Source organism: Siphateles boraxobius, unplaced genomic scaffold, assembly GCF_051911475.1.
Source record: "Siphateles boraxobius isolate OS27281-9 unplaced genomic scaffold, OSU_SipBor_1 3, whole genome shotgun sequence".
Taxonomy (NCBI): domain Eukaryota; kingdom Metazoa; phylum Chordata; class Actinopteri; order Cypriniformes; family Leuciscidae; genus Siphateles; species Siphateles boraxobius.
The window spans coordinates 12592833-12607929 of NW_027508919.1; the positions used below are offsets into that span (position 1 = coordinate 12592833).

Consider the following 15097-nt stretch of genomic DNA (forward strand, 5'->3'; position numbering starts at 1 on the left):
GGGGGGGGGGGGGGGGCTCAAAACAATTGCTAGTTTATTTTAGTATAACAAAAATACTGTCATAAATTTGAAAAATACTGCATACTGTATTTAAAATTATGCATCTCATCAATTTAGTTCACACACTTGCCAAACAGTCAAAAACATTTTTTTATACTTATTATTAATATTAAATGTTTAAAAAAATAAAAATGTTGTTTTTATGGAATTGTTATTGTAAACGATACAACTACTACGACATGCCCTTGGGGTATTTTGCTCTATTTCAATTTACACAAGAGCCTACACACACACACACACACACACAAACACTTTTCACTCAACATTTACCACATTTTACCATGTTTAAGTCCCTTCCTAAACTCCAAAATCAACAAAAAAAAGGTAAAGACAGTTCAAAGATTTCATCTGAGCCTGCTTATCTGCTCTTGAAATAAAGGGACACAGTTGCAGCCTTTCTGTTACAGTGAATGAAACAATGAGTGTTGAGAAGAGGAAGCAGACAGAGATTGTCTAATTGAACATCAAGATGGCTCCTGATACTGCCGTTGTCCCCACTGAGCTACAGTCTCCATGAGCATTAAAGCAGATAACAATGTCCATCCTGGATATTTCCAGTGACTGAATGCTGGCGGGGTACCAGCGAGTGGGAGAGAGGCCTGTACACAGAGACGCAGAGATATCGTCCTCCTCCTCTCTTCTTCTGTAAATGCCACGGAGGTGTCAGGCGGTATGAAAACGGCGAGAGGGCTAGATGGAGACGCTCAGAGGGCACAGAAACACAGCAGAGGAGAGAGAATAAGCCACTTCTACATAACCTTTCCAGCACAGCAAAGGTCTCTTCACCCCAGGCCTGCACCACTAACCTGACAGGCCTTGCCTTAAAGGGAGGAATGAGTGTTTTGTGTACGCGAATATGTGTGTGTCTTGTTCTTTCTTGGTACGATATAATGAGTGTCGACAGTCTGGCCCTTTTCAGACTCCCTTAGGGTTTTCAACATGCGTGTCGTTTTCGGTACTGAGACAAAAAGGATCATGGGCACAGTGTGGGAGAAGAAAAGTGCAGCTCATCATGGTGGTCAATTGCGGAGCGGCCGTCAAGCCCAGGAACAGGAGCTCACTGTCTTTTCATGAAATGACAAGGACATGGATGAACATGAGTGAGAGAGATGCACCTGTTCCAGATTCGCATTTTGCTTCCAAACTATAAGTCAGCAAGGAATAAACACAATATTTGTTCTAATAAAAGTAATTGAGTCAGCATGCATATGGCTGTCCAAAGAGTGCGAAAAGGAATTCTATATTCATCTATTCATGCCACAGAGTGACAACAAAAATTAGCATAAACAATTCTTCCTGTTATTGTGATTTTGCATTTTCAAATAGAGTATTATGAAGCCACAGGATTGTGGGTCTCCAAAACTGACAGTTCAATCTCATTCTTGTAATTGGAGATAGCATCAAGCTCATTGTCAAGCGTTAGATTCTTAATTGAAAATCATTTATTCATAGCAACAAAAATAATTCCTGCTGGCAAAAGTTTTTATAAAACAAACAAACAATTCTGACTGCAAACACGATTACGCAACATAATTATCTCACCCTCATCAAACATGCAAAAACCCTAATTACCATGGCAACAAACATGTTTTCAACCCTTTGCCTGATGCCAATTAGCCTGGGGCAGTATTTATGATTTTATCAATTTTCTTAATTGTGTTTTAGGTATTAGGAAGCTTTACATGAGATAAACAACACCCAGAGGGAGTGCTTTTGAAAATCACTCTCATAGCACGAAACGTCTGTGCTATTGACTACAAAGGACAGAATTGCATTAGCATAAAGCAAAACCGATGGTGGGATGGTGTGCTTTTTTTGTTTCTACATGTAACGCGTACGCCTGCTTAGGAGAATCAAATGCACAATTTAGACCATGATCATGTTCTTGCTCACGAACGGCCCGAAGAGCATTCATCTGAGCTGCATGGTCTCACGGAAATTTGTTTCTCGTGGTCACAGTGCCTCTGACTGTTGCAAATTCAAATCGCATCCCCATCGGACCTCCTTGCCAGGGAAAGCTGATATCTCACGGCTGCAGATACACTCTATGCAAACGAAAGGTAAAGGTTAGTTAAAAAAAAAGAAAGATAGAAATAAACAGGAAGGATTGAAATCCACGGGAAGTCCTGTGGTTGTCAGCGGTGGCCACCAATCAATATGTTAAGGCAAATTAGGCCGGGTAATTGTGTTTGCACACTAAATAATCCAAAGTCATTAGGAAAGCTGATTACAGGGGGAAAAGTCTTCCTTAAAACTGTTTTGGTTAATTAGAGTACTCCGAAAGGGTTATTTAAAAGTGAGAGAGATAGCGCTCTATCCGTCTGTCTTTGAAACGACAATGCCGTAAAAACTATTTTTAAACCTGTATGACTTGGAACCAAAAAATAAGATACATTGCCCACCACTAACTGGTAACAGAATTTTCATTTTTAGGGGAATTATCCTTTTAAAACCCTGAGTTAGTAGAAGGGTGAATATTCATACAATCGGACACACACTAAATATTAACAACGAATAAACATCCATCTTGAGTGAAGAAAATGTGGGAGGATTTGATAAAAATTTTCAGTTGGATGAATCACCAACTTGATCTGCTAATAGGAAAGATGATAATAAACAAGCAATTTACTTCTAACACCAATCAACACAACAAACCCACCTGGGAAAAGCACATTTTATGTAAAAACGATCTCTAGATTGGTAAGGCGACGTTCGGCGGGCTTTTGTCCACAGTGCGGTTTGCATTACTCTAGGAGAGGGATTGCTACAGAACTGAATTTGCCAATATGTACTCCATCTACCCCGAGTGTGTTTATGCATGCTGGCAAGCACAGGATAGGATGCTGTCCTTCCAGGCAGCCACTAAGGACTAGATGTCTTTGTAAATATATTCGCTGGGTACATGTGCAGCAGAGTGACACTAAGGAAGCGCACTCCTGCTGGAATCCTCCATTGTGGAGGAGGCTTTGTAGTCCCTCCTGTTTGCCAAGCCTTAGTGTAGGATATTTGAATAGCCTTGTGTTACGCACAGAGACAAAAAAGGGTGCAAGGGCTCTATAATTCATTATAATGTTTTTTGGGTCGGCCATCACATATGTATTGCCCTACACACAATGCATACACACTTGGCTATTCAAGGAACACTTCCGGGAAAGGAAAAAAAGAGAGCGAGAGAAACGGAGGACAAAAAAATCCACACCACAGATGGGCCTATTTGGCCACTACGTACACTAACTGAACCAATTTGATGATATTTGAGTTATTTATTTAATTATTTATTGGATCGTATTAGTTTTCAGCAGGCTGTGAGAGGCCTACAAAATTGCCAAGAGTGAAAAGTGGCCGATGTTGTGTGTGTTGACTCAAATATTAGACAAATCTGAAGGGACACTCCATTGGGTTTAATTGCGATCACTCACATTGGCTGTGTGGTGGAAATGAAAAATAGGCAGTGATGACACCACACTACATCACAATTTCCATTACTAGCATCATCATTATCATTATTCTCAGGGGCGACATAATACATTAAGCTAAAGGCCCTCGGTAACTGTATGTGCAAGCATGTATGTATTGGCAGAAATATGCACATTCACAAACACACACACTTGCATTCTATTGGTTAGCTGAGTCATGCTTGTTGTGCACCATCACTGTGGCTCAACCTCTGCTGACATTTTTGCTGTAAACAGTGGCTCACTCCATTAACATGTGAGATTGTTAGTTCATCACCATCTGCTGCACTTTGATAAGACATTAATATACTGATATTCATCCACAGCCGCTAGTCAGGATTACGTACAGAAGACGAAGACACAGTGGGAACTGTGCACTGGATAAATTGATGGGACGATCTGAAACAAACTTCATGTGCTGAAATCAAATTTCATTTCAATTGACCCTGAAAAGAAATATAGCTAATGGGTTCTCTTATCTGAGTGTGTGCGCTTTTTGAGAACGGGCAGGCAGGGCTTTTTTTTTGTCCTACCAAATGGATGTGTCACTCAGGCAATTTAACATACAGCAATGTGGGCTATTTCTGAGGATAAATGTTGATAAAACTATGAGGTGCCATAAATATGCTATGGTGAAACGCATATTATGTGAAGGGCTCTATCATGAATACAAATTTCTTTCATAACATTTCACTGCCAAAGATTCACAAAGTACATTTGCAATATTTGGCCAACATCCAGTCATAACTGGGCGTGATGCGACAAGCAATTTACTGTATCTGGCCAAATTTATGATTTAATGTTCAGTTATGAGGAGTAGGATTTTGGACCAATGGGACTCAAAGTGGAGACCTGGAAAAGGAAAACCAAGCGACTGATGGCATGTTCTGTCCTGGCTGGATAGGGCCAACAGCTTGTATCGCATTTAAATTTATCACATTACTTCTGGCTATGTAAGGGATAATCCATGTCTAGTTGTGCATTAAACAATTTTAATGCATGACGTGGAGGCAAAGAACCGTCGTTGCTAAGAAATATAATGTAGTGATTCAGTAGCAAAGCTATTTTATAACTAAAACTCACTAAAACTTATAACGTTGATTAGTTTCTGTGCTCCTGAATGTTTGTGTGCGCAGGCACAGCGTGTTGTGTGCGAGTGATGTACAGTATGTGTATGTGCGCTACAAAGAAAACAGCGCATTACTATATAAAACGGTGATAAAACTGACTTGGAACTACCTGTACACTAAACGCTTTTATTGCACAACTTCCAGCCAATCCAGCCAAAAAGAGCTCTCAGCTGTCATAAAAACATTTGACTGGGAATACATGCTTGGACATGTAAATACATGTAGCTTTTTTTTTTACACACAACAAAACAAAAATAAAATAAAACAAATAGAGACGAAAATAAGCAAAATTACACATACAGGAGTAAATGGGCACAAATGGAATATTCATGAAGCCAAATTTGGACATCCAGCCATGTGTTCTCTACCAGCTCTGCTCTTTTCTTTTATTGAAGTCTAAATCCCTGATAACTTATTTATAAAGAGCTATTCACTTGAGAGAATAATTTATTTTCATAGATGCCCCTTTTACAGGCATGCAGCGCTATATCATGGAGGGAGCACCGTGTCATGTGATGCTAGACTTTGATCAGAGCATATGAAAGTTGGTTTTTAAATATGGTTGTGAGAGAGGGGCGAGAGAAAAGCCTCAGACAAGGAGACCTTGTCATCCACTGTAATGCTTTTTTAAGACTTTGTGGATACCTTGTGGATCTGGACATTGTTTTATAAATTGTTCTTCTAGAAAGTAGATGAAATGTAGGAAAAAGCAGGATTACTTAAATATACGTGTAAAAACAAATCTCTAGGGCATTCTGCCCTCCTCCCCAAGTCCATTTTAAATCAAAATGATCCTAATCCCATGATGCTCTCACCACAGTGAAGGTAAAAACTTCTTACAGCGTAAATGTTCTTTGAACTCAACTGCAAAAGGACTTTCATGAAAGGTTCTCCATCCAATAGAAATTCTCAGCATGTAGGTGACATCATGTTCCGTAAACAAAAGTTGACTTCTTGTGCAGGATACATATGTGACCCTGGATCACAAAACCAGTCACAAGTAGCAAGGCTATATTTGTAGCAATAGCCAAAAATACATTGTATGAGTCAAAATGAATGATTTTTCTTTTATGCCAAAATACATTAGGATATTAACCCTCTGGGGTCTAAGGGGTATTTGGGGTCCTTGAGGTGTTCTGACATGCTCTGACATTTGTGCTTTTTTCAGTTATTTATAAACATGTTAATGGCAAAGGTGTAAATTCACTCTATATAGCAAAAACGGGGCTACCGTAAAATGTGAGCAACATGTATGTACATATTTGTATTTTTTAGAGAATAATGTTTATGCGTGGTTATTGAAAAAACTAAAACTTAAAGTGTCTGAAATAAGGCCACAAAACACATACTAAATATGTGTCCACAAGACTTTAGACTAATGGGTGTTGTTGCCTAGAATTTTTGCTTCAAAATGATCCTGCCTAATCATTTACACAAAACAATACATTGATTTAAATTTTATAAGACACCTTTTGTTTGGAAAGGCAATATGCGTGGATTGCCACATACATAATGAGCTGCATATTAATTAGCCTTTCACACAGGTGTGTCACTGGGTCCCAAAGAACGCAAGGACAAAATAAATGATCTATATATACATATTTTACAATTAGAAATTGTATAAAATAGGTTACAATTACAACAACAATTACAATTTTAACAATATTTCAAGTGTATTTCTTTGTAAAAAGTATACATTTTATCATACGTATTAAAAAAGGTAAGGATTCATTAGTTTGAATATTGGAACAAACACTATAATAACATCTTAGTTGATAATTCAATATACCTACTTTATTTTTGACAAAACATCATACTATAGTATATTTAACTATGAGCAGCAATTGGTGAACAAAAGCGTACCTATTTAATGTGACAGTAGTCTTTTTTTACAGTCAAAACTAATCTATCCAAAACTAATCACAAAATCTTGTCTAAACATTCATATTTAGTCTTTGTTACAATATTTATAACATATTGTGTATGATATATTAGCATATACATGTGAATTTGCAGTTTGTTGCTTATACAGACATTTTATTTCAACATATTTCAGTCTATTTTTACTCATCTTAGTAGGCTATAGCAATATAGTTTGGATGTGTTCATGTAAACATAACGTTTACTAATGTAGGTGCTAGAGTGAATGAACGGCATAACTGTAGTGAGCACGCCTGTGCCGTTCATTCATCATTTAGCCTACACACAGACACGCAACTCATATTTAAACAGTCTTTTTGCGGTTTACAGTCAGACACTATTCAATATCGCGATTAGAACAAAACACTTAAGAATAAATTACTTACTACATCAGCTGGATCCGTTGCTCCTCGAAATGAAACTAGCAGCACTTCTGGTACATTTTCCAGGGTTATTAGATAGTATTATTCCTCACAGCGTAGGGATACGCAGTGTACACAGCGTTAGTAAGATACTTACTAAACACGATGTGTTTTATTATCCAGCTGGTGGGCATTGGCATGTTTGAATGGCTTGCCTTAGATCATTTGCGTTTCAATACCGCGCGCTCTCCGTGGACGTGGCACATTAACGCATAATTAGGTATAATGAGCTGGAAAGAAACATCTCTCTCTTTTCATACAGATTATATAAACTGAGAATATTTGTTTTTTTTATATAAATTAATTCATTTAAAAGAAGAGAGTTCAAGCTTCATTATGGAAAAACACTCGTGCCTGTATGACAAGTATTCACGGAATTACAGTTAATTTTCGGACGCGTTTCAGAATGGACTTAACTGACAGAGAGAAGGCAGAACGCGCATCATGTTTGTTTTTCTTTATTTGGCAAAAAACACAACACTTTGTTTTTATTGTGAGTATCCACAAAAAAATAGACACTTATCAGGATCTAATGATGTACAACACTTAATATGTAAGATCAAAATCAACAGAGTATTTTGAGTTTCCTTTGCACTGATAAGAAAAAAAGCGAGACTATCGCGCCGAACTCAGAGGGTTAAGTAAAGATCATGTTCCATGAAGATATTTTATAAATTTCCAACTGTAAATTTATAAAACATTTATTTTTGTGAGTGAATGCAGCACAATCACGAACATAAATGGACAACTTTAACGGTAATTTTCTCAATGTTTAATTTTTTTTGTACCCTCAGATTCCAGATTTTCTAATAGCTCTATTTTGGCCACATAGTGCCCTATCCTAAAAAAACATACATCAATGGAAAGCTTATGTATTCAGCTTTTAGATGATGTATAAATCTCAATTAAAAAAAAAAAAAAAAAAAAAAAAACTACCCATGTGACTGGTTTTGTGGTCCAGGGTCACATATGAAATGTTGTGGAACTTTTATGCAATATATTAAGAAGCTTGTAAGAGATGTAAAATTTACATGTATTAAAAAAGTGAATAGATATATAAAAAAACCATACAGATTAATTAATTTAAATGATTATTAATATATTAACAGCTATAATTGTAATTATTATAAAAGATGAATATTAAATTATTATAAAATGTGTATATTAAAATTCATATTTTACATACAAGTTTTCACAAAGTTCAATTCAACACACTTTAAAAATGTACACATTTTTATGGAAATATATATGTATTATATAACATTTACTTATAATCCCTAAGCCCCATTTAGGTTTTAAGAACCAAATACAAGTCAGACTTTAAGAACCTAAAAAAATATCAATTAGCTGGAAATCTCATATCTTCTTTGTACAGTGAGATGTACTTGGAACGCCTCCCCTGGTTTCGCTCTCAGTCAGGATAAATCCCATCCTATCAGCAATAACCTAGTCCTACCTGCCAAAATTCCAGGTAGGGATTTTTTTTGTATGTGACAGGGAGGAGGCGTTGCCTTGATACTCTCCAAATACAGAAGCTAACGAAACTTTGAAAGGATAAGCTTCTGAGACTCTTTTATCTGCATGGGAGCCACACGTTTGGTAATACATTATACATTCCATTCTCAGCACAGTTTATGTATGCTTTAATCTGCCCAATAAGCCTGTCCTTCCCTCTCTTCACCACTGTGAGGAAAATGTCTTTATCAAATACGATAAAACAAGCTAAATCGCCACATGCACTTAAGACAAGGCCAGCAGCTTTAGTTTTGAGTGGCGTGCTATTACTTAAAACTATGCACTGATAAAAAGGTGAATGTGTATATATATATATATATATATATATATATATATATATATATATAATACGAGGAAAATTAAGTGAAGTTAGAAAGAGAATTGGGCTTTCACATTCCAAGTGACATAAGCTGTCAAAGCAATCCTAAACTTAATCATACTGCTATCCAGCAACCCTGACCTTTGCCATCTAGCTGTGGGGAGGGCATAGGAAGTATTAATTAGAATATTATCTCCACCTTCTCTCAAAAAAAAGAAAAACATAAAATATCTTTAACCTTGAGGAGTGCAAAGATCAGAAGATAGAAGCACTCTACTGAGGCAGAATAAGTAACAGTGCTTCTGTACTCACCAAGAAGAGGTTGCGGAAGTTAGCCAGGTCTCCGAAGAAGTCCTCGACGCTGACTGTGTGGGGGTCGAAGGCAAAGTAGCTCCCCAGGCTCTCGTAGAGCTTCTGCATATTCTTGTGCATGGTGGAGAGCTTCTCATACTGCTCTCGCGAATGCTTGGAGAAGCCGTGAGAAAGATACAGTTAAGGAAGGATAAGCAGGGTATTGTACAGTGATGGATAAACATCGAAAAAAAGCAACTTGCTGCCCTCCAAATCCTTTCCACAATCCTTCAACAAAAGAGGTCACCTGTGGAAAATTGAGCAAAGCCACCGCTTCTCTGCAGAGGTCAAGCGAGACAAACAGAGGCATTCAATAACCTCTCCATCTAACTTTGGAGTCATTGGCGCAATGAGATATTAACGCCGGCGCAGGAGTGAAAGAGGAACGTTTCATTGTCTGGGGGTCTAACACAAATGCTGGAGGGAATAGCTGATTGCAGTCATTGCTTCTCCCAACAGAGCATGCCAAACCCTCATGAGAGATGCGCTCTGCAATTTAGAGAGCAGATAAAGGCAGGTTCTCTCACTGAATGGCTATTGACAGCTCATGTCACGGACGTGCAGTCTCACAGCTCACGAGGCACACGTGGACCGTCCCTGGCCTCGTAAACCACACACACATACGTAAACACTTTCGCTTTCTTTATGCCGCATGCTAATAAAGCCGCATGCCATACATAGACCAAGATTTAGCTGCACATATTCAGCCTTCATTTCCAGGAGATTGTGGTTCCTGGATTCAAAGCGGTGTGGATGGGCCGAGATTGCCCTTTTGAAGGAACATAGAAGATATATCAAATCCAATGGCATTTTATTCAAGCTATTCATCTCAACTTCTCCGATGTGAGTCAGATTGTTTAACCGCCACTATGGGATGTGAGTGCTGTCCTGAAAACATTTCTTTGCAACAAGTTGAATGGAACCATCTAACTTAATAAACAATTATTATGTTTTCTGATGAGAAATTTCATTGAGAGCAATTTTGAAGGTTTCCCCTAAACATTAAAGCTGAAGTGTAATTTCTTCAGGGTTATAATACTATTTCTTATCGCACTTTAATATGTAGAGTCAACTATGCCAATTGTAGCTTGATTTTCCTAATAAGCTGGGCACACACTACAAGATATTCGGGGTGATTTTAGGCCGATTTCTCCCCTAACGACAATCCTAGGTAAAGTCTGATTTATCTTGATCGTTCTACAGATTGTCTTATCCGACTTCTTGCTGGTCGTCCGCCATGTTTGTTTACTTAGATTTTGCAAGATTTCCCGTGTTCACAGGCAGGACTCTGGTGATTTTTTGAATAGAATCTGTGCTTTCCTGGTCACATGGCGGAACTCCCCACACTAAAGGAACAAAACGGTTAAATCTATGATTTCATGTTTGTGGTCTCTCACATTTTAAAATCTTTTAGTGTGGCTCAAGCTTAAAGTGTGAAGGTTGCACTGTGGCTCTTGGAAGCTGTCAAAATACTGTTCTGTTTGTATTGATTATGGCAACCATGCCGAAACAGAAACACTGGGTTTGGGGACGGATTATCTGTTTGTCCAACCTATAGCAGAAGGGCAGATTGTCCAGGAAACCAGCTTGACAATTATCATTATTCCATTTGATCAAACTAGATCAACTTGAAGATAACTAAATTATGGAGGTTTCATCAGGAACAGTAAACAAAGGTTGATTTTTTTGTTCAAATTGCATATAAAATGTTACCAAAACTTGTATGCAAAATATTAAGGGGTTTCACAGAAATGTGAAAATGTAACGGTGATTTTGCAATAAAAATGTAAACCTAAATTAAATATAAATAAATAAATAGATATAATAAAATTCAGCATTTCAGCATTCATTATCTTTGAAGCTTCTTAAAATTTTGCATAAACATTTTCAAAATGTACAATTTCAAATGTAAAAAATATTTCATGCAAAATGTTGAGGACCTTCATAGAAAAATAAAATCAAACACAAAAAGTTGATTGCTGGGATAATTATCATTATCACCTTATTAACCCATTTTATCATTCTTTTCCATCCATCCAACACTGAAAAAGTATTAATAATTAGTCTATGTGTATTACTATACACATAGACTAATTATTAATACTTTTTCAGTGTCTGGGGTGGTGTAGACCTTGTCTTGTAAAGTAAGTAAAGAGATCAATACCATAGAGAAAAAGAATAACATAAGGGTTCACACAAACGCTCTACTCTCAGTTTCATTCATCCACTGGAGGAAGTCCTAAAAGCCTGCATGCTTTGCAATGTTTTCAACCCGCATACTTTAATATCTTGAATTTGAACAAGCTCTATTTATGCCAGAGATTGCAAGATGTAGCGAAATCAAAACAACAGAACTTTAAAGGATTAGTTCACCTCAAAATTAAAATTTCCTAATAATTTACTCACCCCAATGCCATCCGAGATATCCATGTCTTTCTTTCCTCAGTGGAAGAGAAATTAAGTTTTTTGAGGAAAACATTTCTGGATTTTTCTTCAAATAATGGACTTCAATGACAACCAGCATTTTGAAGTCCAAATCAATGCAGTTTCAAAGGTCTTTGAAGTGCTTTAACGGACTGTGCACGATCGCAGCTGAGGAGGAGTGTCTTATCTCGCGAAACGATAGGTCATTAAAAAAAAAAAAAAAATATATATATATATATACAGTATATACTTTTTAACTACAATTGTTCGGATTGAGCTGATCTGCAACGAGCCAGGAACTAGGTCATCATGTTGAAAGGTCAGGCTCGATATCTCTGAAGTAGCCCCATTGTTTATAAAGCGACCAATACAATTTTAACTATCCTCCTTCGCACGGTTGAGTGGGGCGGTACTCCCGCCGACGCCGGCGATATCGAGCCTGACCTTTCAACGTGATGACGTAGTTTCCGGTGCGTTGCAGATCAGCTCAATCCGAACAATTGTAGTTAAAAAGTATATATATATATTTTTTTTTGTTTGTTTTTTTTTGTTGAAAATGACCTATCGTTTCGCGAGATAATACCCCCCTCCTCAGCTGCGATCGTGCACAGTCCGTTAAAGCACTTCAAAGACCTTTGAAACTGCATTGATTTGGCCTTCAAAATGCTGGTTGTCATTGAAATACTTTATTCGAAGAAAAATCCAGAAATGTTTTCCTCAAAAAAACTTAATTTCTCTTCCACTGAGGAAAGAAAGACATGGATATCTTGGATGGCATTGGGGTGAGTAAATTATTAGGAAATTTTGAGGTGAACTAATCCTTTAAGGTTTAGTCTCGATTGAATACAATGGCAAAAATACTGCCTGTGCCTAAGCCAAAGTGATAGAGAATATGTGGCTGTGTTTGACAACAGCTCATCATAGTCGCACGTAGTTCCACTGGACTGGGCCAAGCCCTCACCAGCTATTATTTCCACATCAAAGATTTGTCACATTGACAACGGGTGACACGTACGGTCCAATAACAGTCCCGGCTTCTCCTCCAAAAGCAATTCCTTCAACTCTTTTTCTTGCTTGTTCTTTGCCTCAATCTCTCTCTCTTTTCTGTTACCTCTGTAAGAACCTTCAAAGTACACTCTTCACGCTTCTTTGTCACCCGTGTCACCTCTGCTTCACATGCTGGGGTGGAGAGAAGATACTAAAAACATTATGTGCACTACCTTCTCCAAAGCAACCGCCGTCTGTTGGTTCTCTCTCTGTCTCCCTCTCCAGCTGTCCTCAAAGGAAAGAGCGCACAAAAGTTTCAGAGGAACATACCATATTTCACTATAAAAGACAGCGTTAGAAAAATAGCGTAAAAACTCCCTTTAACCTCATTACTTTACAAAAACTACTTTAATGAAATTCCTACAAACAAGCCCACAGAAGAGAATTCTGCACATCATCCATTCAGCACATGATAAATGATTAAAAGTCCTTGAGACGGTGCGAAAAAACTATTGTTTTACCCTAAAAAAACGTCTAGAAAGTGAATTCCAAACACTCCCACCTGTGAAGCCTCCCATAAATTACCTTGTTTGTTTACCTGTGTGCTTGTATGAGTGAATAAAATGGTGCATGGCTCCCTCAGGCAAGGCCAAAATGCCTCCTTAATAAATCTCCACTAACCCACTTCCATTAATGTTTATTTAATGCTTTCCTACAGTATGTGCCTCCTGGCTCTATGCTAGGAGGCAGATAGCAACTAAGCTTTTAGTGTGGATTGACTTCCCCCCCCTCAAGCCCCTCCACCCAACTGTATACATCCCACCTCAGTTTGGAGTGGAAGGTGACCACACTCTCACCAGGAAACCAACAGAAAACAAATGCATGGCTTTAGAGCACTCTTCCAGGCAGAATTGGGTGGAAAAGCATATTTGTTGTTGTGAAATAGCAGAGACAGAGAGTGAGCTTGCAGTGAATGAATGGGTCTCTTGTTTGCGAGATGTATTGATCCATTGAAAGTGGAAAGCGCTGTTCTCTATATCCTAAAAGGATAGTTCACCCAAAATGAAAATTCTGTCATCATTTACTCACCCTCACATAGTCCCAAACCTTTATTCTTTGGAACACAAAACATATATTGAAGGATGTTGGTTTCAAAACCGCATTGGACTATTTTGATTTTCTACTATTTTCTATTTTTCTTCAAAAAATTAATTTTATGTTCAGATGAAATAAAGTTTATATAAGATAGCTTTAAGTAAGGAAGAGAGACCCACATTTGGAATAATATGACAGTGAATGAATAATGAGGGAATTTTAATTTTTGGGTGAACTATCCCTTTAAATCATCAACTGGCACTTACTGTGTTCTTGCATCATTCGTGACAATGACAATGAACAGTGCTTCACTGACTGAAGGACAAGGTGTTCAGTAGATTACACAGTAAAAAATATAAAGGGCCTCCTCATTAACATTCATCTCCACGAAACAATCCCGAGTGCCAAATAATGACACTTACCTTCAGGCAGACATGAATAAAAATTATAGAAGCCCATACCTCATGAACTCAAAGAAGAGTTTTATCTTTAGCATTACAATATTGTAGGAGAAGAAGAAGAAGAAGAAAAAAAAAAGTTTGGTTCACTGTAAACCATGAAAATAATTTGAATTGTACAAAATTGAACGTCACAGTTCTCTAATTTCTTTGAGGTTTTCTGGACGGCATCCAAAGTAATTAACACAACACCTTGGATGGGAATCAACAGAGCCACAGACAGGCTTTTAAGCACGCTACCATCCACACACTACAGTCCTGTCTGCTCTTAAACAGCCTACACAACCACAACTGTTAGATAGTATCTCTGCCACCTTTTCCATGTGTAATTATGCCGTATTGTGCATCTGTACAAGCAATCAAGCATCTGAACTCAATCAAAAACTTTGCTCAGACCCTGTTAGGGTACCTCTGGAAAATTTGGAGAGCATGTTACTGATTAATTAGTATTGACAAAAATTCAAGCCTAGCAAGCTGTGATTTGAACAGTAATGAGAACATCCATGGCTGAATCAAAATTTTATAAAAAGGGAAAAGTATAATTGCTCAAGCAGTAATGAAGCTGATGAGTGATTTTGATGACTCATTTTGTGTAGCGGTGGAATGTTTGAGTGTGGAGTAATAGAATAGGTCACATTTCTCCTGATTCACCCTTTCTGAACTTGTACACAAGATAGGGAGGCACACTGATTATTCTCTGTGAAATGAAAAAGAAGTCTCTGCATTACAGCGTAGACAGACGATTGCTTGTCTAAGCTAAGGTCGCATTCACTTCATGGTCATGTTAAGAAGCATTAGGAGTTGTGCAGGGCATGCTTCTAGGATTTATGGGACAAAAACAACATCACAAAGAAAAATGGATTTCAAACTTTTGGATAAAAAGGATCCCGAAACATGGTAATCTACTACTGTATTAAAATGCCCCATTATTCTTTTTCCAACACAGGCTCATTGGAAAAAA

The 15097-nt window shown here is 37.7% G+C and overlaps 1 protein-coding gene across 24 annotated transcripts in view; it reads right to left on the reverse strand.

The window, feature by feature from the left end:
* The window catches only part of diaph2 (diaphanous-related formin 2), a 474147-nt gene that overhangs the window by 58467 nt on the left and 400583 nt on the right, over positions 1-15097 (reverse strand). For all 24 annotated transcript variants that reach the window (XM_077247876.1, XM_077247896.1, XM_077247898.1 and 21 more), the window contains one exon: positions 9134-9298. In XM_077247876.1, the coding sequence (XP_077103991.1) occupies positions 9134-9298 (165 nt within the window). The remainder of the gene's footprint in view (positions 1-9133; positions 9299-15097) is intronic.